The sequence below is a fragment of the Selaginella moellendorffii genome, unplaced genomic scaffold (assembly GCF_000143415.4).
Source record: "Selaginella moellendorffii unplaced genomic scaffold, v1.0 SELMOscaffold_12, whole genome shotgun sequence".
Classification (NCBI taxonomy): domain Eukaryota; kingdom Viridiplantae; phylum Streptophyta; class Lycopodiopsida; order Selaginellales; family Selaginellaceae; genus Selaginella; species Selaginella moellendorffii.
In genome coordinates, this window is record NW_003314273.1 from 340,251 (window position 1) to 349,857 (window position 9,607).

General features: G+C 44.0%; 1 protein-coding gene across 1 annotated transcript in view; it reads right to left on the reverse strand.

Annotated features, from left to right (window-relative positions):
- Positions 1–4,847: 4,847 nt before the first annotated feature.
- The window catches only part of LOC9660254 (endoribonuclease Dicer homolog 3a), a 6,721-nt gene continuing 1,961 nt past the window's right edge, over positions 4,848–9,607 (reverse strand). The window contains exons 12-29 of the mRNA XM_024674438.1: positions 9,441–9,601; positions 9,176–9,391; positions 8,867–9,123; positions 8,536–8,810; positions 8,005–8,474; positions 7,855–7,958; positions 7,603–7,793; positions 7,345–7,554; positions 6,825–7,298; positions 6,491–6,769; positions 6,115–6,435; positions 5,968–6,064; positions 5,789–5,869; positions 5,651–5,737; positions 5,520–5,594; positions 5,377–5,469; positions 5,217–5,325; positions 4,848–5,154 (exon numbers count right to left, since the gene is read on the reverse strand). Of these exons, the coding sequence (XP_024530206.1) occupies positions 5,010–5,154; positions 5,217–5,325; positions 5,377–5,469; positions 5,520–5,594; positions 5,651–5,737; positions 5,789–5,869; positions 5,968–6,064; positions 6,115–6,435; positions 6,491–6,769; positions 6,825–7,298; positions 7,345–7,554; positions 7,603–7,793; positions 7,855–7,958; positions 8,005–8,474; positions 8,536–8,810; positions 8,867–9,123; positions 9,176–9,391; positions 9,441–9,601 (3,645 nt within the window). The 3' untranslated portion in view covers positions 4,848–5,009. The remainder of the gene's footprint in view (positions 5,155–5,216; positions 5,326–5,376; positions 5,470–5,519; positions 5,595–5,650; positions 5,738–5,788; positions 5,870–5,967; positions 6,065–6,114; positions 6,436–6,490; positions 6,770–6,824; positions 7,299–7,344; positions 7,555–7,602; positions 7,794–7,854; positions 7,959–8,004; positions 8,475–8,535; positions 8,811–8,866; positions 9,124–9,175; positions 9,392–9,440; positions 9,602–9,607) is intronic.

A 9,607-nucleotide genomic window follows, 5' to 3' on the forward strand; every position in this document is an offset into this window, starting at 1 on the left:
TCTAGGAAAGACTCATGAGAAAGTCATAAAGTTGGGCTATGGATAGAGCCCATAACTAAAAATGCTAAAAAAATTTATTAACGGTGAACACCCTCTAAACATGGAAAAGCAAAGATGTGTCAATGTGATGGTATATTGAGTCCAAGAAAGTGGAAAGACCCATGGGAGGGTTATAAAGTTAGACCATGGATAGAGCATATAATAGAAAATGATAAAAAGATTTACTAAGGGTGAACACCCTTTGGACTTAATAAAGCAAAGCCTTTGCTATGGAACTGAAAGAATACCTCGAAAATGGAGGTAGTGATCTTATATTGCTTGGTGCAACAATCAAAGGAAAAAGAGCAAAAGACTAATGGCCAAAATTGGGCCATGGAAATTATTGAAAAGAATTTAAATGACAAAATTAGGTAAGCAACACTCATGTATTGGATGCTAATAGATTGTGAGAAAAAATATATATTTCCAAGGATGGATTTTTGCTCTAATTTAGCAAAGGTGAAATCTCCAAAGGAAGGAGTGGCAAGAAAGTCAAATAATAAAGCCGTGGACAGCCCTAGCACAAATTATGGATAAATGGAATTTAGTGCTTAGAGTGGCATGAAATAGAAAAGAAGATAATGGTGCCTTCAAGTAAAGAACTTTCAAGGATGGGGAAGTGGAGTTTACATAACATATGCAATACAAGGTGTTAAAGACACTTAAGAAATTGATTTTGAGAAGTCAAAATTAAAAGTTCTAAAGTGTGATAGTTATATTGATAGAACCTAAAACTACTCAAGAATGAGTAGTTGGATTGAAATAGAGAAGATGTTTTTAACAAGTTCAACAAGAACTAAACTAAATAAAGGGAGAGAACCACTAAAAGTGGTCTAATGAGTCTCTAAGTTATCGAGACTATGCTCTTTAAAGGATAGGCAAGGCATGGTGACCTTTAGATATTAAACCATTAACACATATTGGCTTGGTGCCAAGGATGAAAAATGGTAATCCATAATGGGGTTATTTTATAAAATGGTTTATTGTTTGATGAAGATATTGAACTTCGTCTATAGGTAGTGGAGTTGTGAGACACAAATCCCTAAGCCCCAAAGTGGAGCAAAAAGGGTGCCATATGATAGTGGTCAAAGTAGAAGTCCAACAAGCATAATATGTTTGGACCAAAAGCTCCAACTCAGAAAGTCGAAAGTGGGAACAAAACTTCGAACAAAATGCTAGAGGAATGAGCATGAAGCAATTAGTGAATGAGTCTCTAAAAAGGGATAGAAGAAGGACTGACACATGGCAAGTGTTATGACACATAGAAGTGTTAAAAACGAGTCCAAAAAGGAGTTCGAGAAGGAATCTAAGATAGAGTCTGATATGGACCTGAGATGGACCCAAGATGGAGTTTGAGATGAACCTGCGGTGGAGTCTAAGATGGACCCGAGATGGAGTCTAAAGTCGAGTCTGAGATAGACCTGAGATGGAGTCCAAGGTTGAGGCCGAGAAAGAGCCCGAGAAAGAGGCCAAGAAAGTGATCGAGACCGAGACTGAGACAAAGACCAAGTCTGAGACCGAGTCCGAGACCAAGTCTGAGACTAAGTCTAAGACTGAGTTTAAGTCCAAGTCTGAGGGTGAAAGCCTAAAGCAATTGTCTCCCAGACCCTAGGGGGTTTAGTGAGCTCCAAAAGTATAATAGGGGGAGGACTCCAGTGGAGCCAATTTAGCCAAGAAAGGACAATGTGACCAAAGAAGGCTATACCCACATGTTAGGTGATGATATATCCACTGAGGAGTTCAAGGTTAGAGTGAATACGAATAAACAAATAGGGTAATTTGATGAAATATTCAAGAGTGTAAGTGACTAAATTTTCCATTCTACTTTAGTCACTTAACCACACCTCCGACTATTTGGAGGAGTCTTACTCACAACCTTTGTAAGTTCTATTTTGGACTTAGGGACTTGTTAACCCCAAGAATGGCATCCATGCCACTTAACCATTGCACTTGGTCCAAATGCTCCATATGTTCAATCCCAGGACCAACACCCCAAAGTACTACCAACATATCAGCCCATTACGCTAAGGCCATGCCCATTCACCTTGGTCATACCAGTGGTCTGACACCACCTACATCATAGTCCTGTCTCTCAAAGACTGGGCCATTCTTCCCTGAGTGATCATTTTAAATCCACTCCTTAGCCTCCTTAGGATGCTCGCAAACATGGGGAATGCCTTCCCCAATATCCCTTTTACAGTCCCCACCAAGTCCCTTTTCTGTCTATAGTTGCATTCGCCAACACTGCCACTGGGACAAGGCCCATAGGCCTGACCACTAAGCCTTATGGTCCTCTAGAACTTCCTCACCACACGATTGTATCCTTGGTCACTACACCAAAGGATTGCTCCTCTTCCTTTCTATAGTTTGGGCCTTTGGGACAACATTTCGGAACACCATGGCCCTACGCGAGCCTCATGGGTACTCTCTCCACCTTCCACCTTTGGGTGCTCTAGCCATGAACTTAGAGCGAGGTTCTGTTGAGCCATGTCAGGTATCCAAGTAGGTAGTGCTACCCACACTTGGACTAGGAGCATCAACTATTTGATCTCCCAGGGGAACTAAAGCCGGCTCTTGAACACTTCACCAAGCTACCCTGCTTGTTGGTCCGTATTCACTTTAGTCTTGGACTTCCCAATGGTCAGCTCATCACCCAACACCTGGGTATAGCCTTCCTGGGCCAAACTAGCCTTTCCTGGCCAAACTGGCTCCACTGGGCTCCAACCCCCACACTCTCCCTACTATACTTTTGGAACCCTCTGCAGCCCCCCCCCCCCCTTCTAGGGGACGATTGCTTTGGGCTTTCACCCAACTGCCTGTATTAGTATTCGGACTCGGACTCAGTCTCGGTCTTGGTCTCGGACTTGGACTTAGTCTCAGTCTCGGTCCCTGTTCCATGTCGAATCCATCCTAGACTCCATCTTGGATCCATCTCGAGTCCATCTCGGTCTCCATCTTGGATCCATCTTGGGTTCATCTCGGACTCCATCTCGAACTCCATCTTGGGTCCATCTTGGACTCCATCTTGGGTCCATCTCGGGTCCATCTTGGGTCTGTCTCAAACTCCATCTTGGACTCCTTCTTGGACACTTCCACGTGTCATGTTTAGTCCTCTTGTGTCCCCTTTTCTAGAGACTCACTCATGGCTCGTTTTGTGCTTGTTCCTTGAGCATTGCATTGGGAGTTCCACTCCCACTCTCGACTTTTCAAGTCGGAGATTTTAGTCCAAACATGTTATGCTCGTTTGGCTTTCGCTTCAACCACTACCACATGGCACCCTTTTGGCTCCACTTTAGAGCCTAGGGATTTTATGTCTCACAAAGAGCTGGCTCTAACTCCCCTGGAACGTCAAAATGGTTGATGCTCCCAATCCAAGTGTGGGTAGCACTACTTACTTGGCTACCTAGCGTGGCTCATCAAAACCTTGCTCTAGCCACATGGCTAAGGCACCTAAGGGCAGAAGGTGGGGAGAGTACCCATGAGGCTTGCATAGGGTCATAATGTTTTGAAATATTATCCCAAATTCTTGGACTCTGGAAAGGAAAAAGAGTAATCCTTTACAATCACATGGTAAAGAAGTTCTAAAGGTCAATAAGACTTAGTGATCAGGCTTTTATGCCTTGACCCAGTAGCAATGTGGGCAAGCACGGCTATGGATGGGGACTTGGTAGGAATTGCAGGCAAAGTGTAAGCTGCCAACTTCACCCCAGTGCGGTAAGTATAGCCAATGAGTTTCAAGCGAAATTGGTATCACACTCACTTTTGAACCATTCATTGATAAATGGCTTAGTATTTGAGAGATGGGTTTGTGATGTAAGTGGTCTTGGGCCACCAAGATGACAAAGGTGAATGAGCATAGCTTTAGCGTAATAAGTTGATATATCAATGGTACCTTTGGGTGTTGGTCATAAGATCGGACACGTGGAGCACTTGGACCAAGTGCAAAGGCTGAGTTGCATAGATGCTATTCACAAAGCTAACAAGTCCCCAAGTTCGAAGTCATACCTATAGAGGTTATAAGTGAAACTCTTCCAAATGGTCAAAAGTGTAATTAAATGACTAAAGTAAAATGAAAAATTTAGTCACTTACATGCAAGTGGTCTTAAACCATCAATGTGACAAAATTGAATGAACATGACTCTAGTGTAATGGGCTAATATATTAATGGTATCTTTGAGTGTCGGTTATGAGATTGGACATGAGGAGCACTTAAACCAAGTGCAAAGGCTAAATGGAATAGATGTTATTCACAAGACTAATATGTCCTCAAATCCTAAATAAAACTTATGAAAGTTGCAAGTGAAACTCCTCCAAATAATCAAAGGTATGGTTAATTGTGAAATTGCTTTTATCTTTGACCTTTACTAAATATTAACTAAAATCCACAACCTTTTCCTTTGTGAGGCTTTCTAGCTTTGTGGAAAGGGCAAAATCATTATATGGTAGCTCTTCTTGGAACTAAAGTTTACTAAGTCTACTTTAAAAACTCTTTAACTTATTCTTCTTCATTGATGTTTGTTTAAATGTACTACTTGAATTTCCTCCAAAAGTCATTTTTTGCCCTCTATGAGTCAAATTCTCTCCTGCCATGCAACAGGATACTACTTCCCAATAATTTTAGACATCTAATTCTGGAAAAGACTATAGATCTCTTTATCTAATCACTCCCTACATAACAAAATCTTAGGATATATAATATTTTACTACCCTCTTATACCGAGTCAAGTTTGAATTGACCCATATTACCAATGTATATTCTCTAGTTGCACAGCAAACTCCTCCAGGAATGTGGAAACACCAAGTCAATAGGAGTTCCAAGAAGAGATTTGAGGATTTAATAAGCTTCTTAGTTAGACACACATAGTTCCCTCTGTGCCAAGGTTTGGACAGCACAAGCATGAAGAAACTGCGGCTTGAGAGGAGTGTGCTGGAGAAAAGCGAACACTTTTGCCTGAGTTTGCAAACGTTTCTCAGCTGCTTGACGCAAAGCTGCTTAGCCGCTGTAGCATCTTCTTGGCAGCATCGCGCATTGCTCTCTCTTTGTTGGCCATGAAGCAGCTCACTTGTTCCAAGAAACCTTCGCCAGGGATTTCCACTGACACAGTGAATGAGAACCTGGCAGACAGCGCAGTAGCAACCATGTCAGTCGGACAAACACGACATTTTCCCGAGCTCACCATCGTCCTTGAGCCACTCCACGCCTTTCCTTTGCCTCGAATTTCGGTGATCCCAGCTTTCTCTGGCTGCAAAAGTCTTGCAGGAGAGCTATCGCACAGTTCGTCATCTCTGTTTGCACACAGGCGTTTAAGACAGTAGAGTGGCATGGGGAGCTTTTACCTGTTGTTACCGCAGTCAGTGACTCTAAATCAACGTCCAGGTTGCGAATTGGTACAAAACTTTTGGACGAAGTATGAGCTTGATTGTGTTCAACTGTAAGGCAGTTCACCTGTTAAACCGCAGAAAGAAAAAGTGATGGCAACCTTGTCCAGAGTAATCAGTAGTTTCCACGTTCCGTGTATTCTTCTCCTCAGTTATATCAATCTTTTCTGAAGCATCTAGATAGTAAAGAATAAACTAAAAAGAGTGAGAATGCAATTAGATACTACGTTACCCTGTCCGGAGCAATCAGTAATTGTCAAGTTGCATGTCATCTGCTCCTCAGTTACATCAATTTGAAGTGGCAGCTGTTCTGAAACCTCTGGATAATGAAGAACCAAATAAAAGAATGAGAACATCAACAATATGATACCTTGTCCAGAGAAATTGGTAATTTCCATGTTGCATATAGTCTGCTCCTCGTTTGCTCCACTTCTAGGTCGCATTTGTTCATCTGGATAGAGGAAAACAAAGATTTGAGAATGAAAAGATTTGAGAATGAAGTAAATCATGTGGATGGATTTTTTCACGGAAGTCTCAAGCTATAGCAACCTTGCATCCCCTTCAATTCCAATGCATTTTCGTGTGAAGGAACACCATCTTCTTCTTGAGTTAAAGAGTCCCAACGAGGATGCCGATGGCCAAGGTCCTGCGCTTTCAGCGAGTCAGATCCACAAGGAACTGAAACAGAGGATTTACCTTAAGCATCGTCAGCAGTTTTTCTGCTACGTCTTTCCGTGCATCTTTCTTGTTCTTAATGCTTGAAACTTCGGTGAACCTTTGCTCACCAGCTTTTAAAAGTATCTCTGCTGTGGCACCAGAGCTTGATTGGACCCATTCGAATTCCCAGCTCTTATAACTGCACAATTCGTGAAACTCTCTAACCGGATGGAATGAGAGCGTCGCCGGTGTCACAAACGGTGACAAAAGCCGCTTCAATACAACCCACAGCTTCTCGAAATCAAAGCCGGAATCCACAAGTATTGCCCCCGCTACACTTTCCACAATATCTGCCAGGGCCTGCACAGTCGAGAGCGTCACAAAACATACCGTAAAACAACTAAAGATACTTTACCTTTGGCCCCGAAAGAGCTTTGAACCCAAACATAACACTGCATTCCGGATCTCTGTCTAAAACATCCAGAAATGAATTTATCTTTGCTCGTAGTTCTGCGGAGCCGTGTCGAAGGTACGAGTGCAGTCGATGCTTCACTGCAACGCGAGCTAAACAGTCGTTATTGACAGATGCTGAGCGGAGGTCCGAGAGCAATCCCGGGCTTAAACCGGGGTGTGACGTAAATAGGTGTCGAGTCACAAGAAAATCAAGGACAGCATCCCCGATGAACTCCAACCTCTGAAAATAAAAACGGAGATAAATCTGACATTAGTAAACAAACCAGCCGTCTTACCTGGTAGCAGAAAACCGTATCCGGTGTAGAAGCATGCGTGATCGCCTCCAGCAGAAGCGCCTTGTTCTGGAACGTGTAACAGAGTTCTTTCTCTAACGAAAGCAAGGCAGGCATATGAAACTGAACTGCATCCAAAGGAACAGGGCGATGCTGGCTCGCTGCGATTAAACCACTGTCGAAATCCACATCTACTTGCAGTGCTTTCATGAACTCCAAAGCACCATCGAAGCCCCCTCCAACAGTATACGCCCCGATCAAAGCTTCTAAAGCATCCGACGTGGTTTTGGAGCACATCCATCGATGGCCTTGTCCGCAAGTTTTCCCGACGTAGTACGTAGCATCTGTCGGTCTTGGCTTGCTTGATTCTTTTGTCACAAGGTTGTCCAGTCGACAGCAGCATTTTCTGCTTCTCTGGCGGTACATACCCGCTCCGACCCAGTAGGACGGGTAGAAAGGCTCGTCCCGAACATACATCTGGGAACAGTGATAAGAGTCTTATATCAGACGCATATATGCTTACCGGTAAATCTTGTGCTACGGCGAGCTTGCGAAGTGTTGAATTGCATATGGCATGAGACCTTCGATCGGACAGTTCACCTTCGTGCATGGTCGAATGAAGAAGATATAATTTCCTGGTTACAGCGTACTTGAGAACCGAGTCTCCGAGCAGCTCGAGACCTTCGTATGAGAAACCGTCTTGACAACGCAAGCTTGTGCGTGCCTCGAGGATCTGGGAAAAAGCGTTGTACATGTGGCAAAGAACGAAAAACATACATACCTTGGAAGCGTGAGCACATGGAAAATGCTTTGTGAACTTTGTCCGAAGTTCGGAGGAGATGATGTACGCGGTAAAGCGATACATAAACGAAGGCACCAGATATAAAGATCGAATCATTGAACTCCTTGCGCCAAGAACGAGACAAAGCTCTGGTGGAATCTCCACAAAGTTTTTTACGATGGCAGCTGGTTCTATAAAAGAGACAGGGTGTTCCATTCAGGTTAGCTTTCCAAAACGACCGAAATCTAGTACTTTGTTTGTTGTTTCGATCTGGCTCGTGCAGATGGTTGTGAACGGCATGCGTTGGTTTGGCTCGTAGAAAAGGTTGCGTTTGATATCGCAACAATCGCCCATGCCTGAGAAATAGAATGTAAGCAAGCCAGGATACATTGAAGTACGTACTTTCTAAGATAGAACTCCTCGTAAGTGCACGGCTCGGACTCTTCGTTTTCTTTAAACGTCGACTGAGCTCCTAAATCCTCCAAAACTTCGACAATGGAGAAGAGCTTTCCTGTGTGTACTGTAAGCACGACAGCGTCTTGTAGCGCGCCGGGACTCACAGGGCCACTAGCTGTGTAAATAAGACCGGCATCGGGTCTCTCCATACAGACCTCGGTCTTGTTCAGCTCGGAGCACAGACTTGGTAGCAACTTGGCAGCGTCTGCACAGCGTGTTACGATGTTCCAGTCGATATCACAGCTCCCATCAAGAATAGGTAGCAACAAGTACGTCTCCGACCACAATTCATTCGCTTTCTCAGTGGAGGAAAGCAAGCACGTTGCCAGTGTCCTGTCGTTCTTATCCTCCCGAAACACCAACCTGCTGAACGCTCCGTTGAACATGATCTCTTGATAAGCTTTCGCTGCAGCAAGCTGGTGACAGCAACAATATAACATCAATAGTAAACAAACAAAGCAAGGCACGATCCCATACCTGGACAGAGTCTACCCGACGTTGCCCAGCAGAGGAAAGTTTCGCTTTCACAGCTCTGTTCTTGGTGAGATAGAGATTAACTTCAATATTCCCGACGTCGTCATCAAGGGCGGCATCAAATAAAAGACCAAAATTTGTATACGTTGAGCCATTCTCCTCCGGATGGAATATGAGAGCATAGATATGCAAAATTATATCCGTCGAGGTCGTTATCCATTGTCTCTGGTAAGTAGTGGACTTGATAGACGGAAATAGCTCCTTGAGCTTCGTAGAGCCTGCCTTCACAAGAACCAGGTAAGTAAAGTAAAGAAACACATAAGAACCAGAGTACCTAGTCCCGGACCCTCCGAAGCCATCTTTTCTTCGCGGACCTCAGGTGGATGGCGTTCGCCTAGTGCCCCCAAAGCGTCCAGCTGCCGGCATGCCTCAAGACATGCTACCTTCTTCGCAAGCTGCTTGTTTCGCTTTGGAGGCCCTGTGAGTACATGAAGAGGGGCATTCGGAGGAAACGTTATTGTACACGAGAACAACTCCTCGTTATCAGATTCACATTTAGTGACTTCGATTTCTGGTTTGGGATTGTAGTATCTGCAATAAAAGTTTGTCAATCCATAACGTTTAGATATCAATACTCTCAGACCTGTCCCCTGGGAGTTGGCTGCAGTATCTGTAGATAAAAGATACTGCACCATCGGTGCTAATGCATGCTCCAGAGGTCGTGTAAAAGAAGTCCAAGTCCGCGTCGATCAATGGCGTTATTTCAATAGTTTTGCTCATTCGGGATAATGCTTCGGCCCTCATAAGCTCCTCACTGTTTACCAGTTCCATCAGCAGGCTCTCCTGCTCCAGGTTACCCCTGATAATGTACGGTGAGAACTTTGCATATTAAAAAAAGAACATCAAACCTTTCAAGAAGAAACATATAGGTTGCGTCTCGTTTCCGTGCCCGGCCACGCGACTGAATAAAGCTCCTAAGGGTCCGACAAATATCAAACCTCACGACGCAATTGCACGACTGCACGTCGAGACCCTCCTCGGCAACTGATGTACAGATTAACACATTCAACTGGAC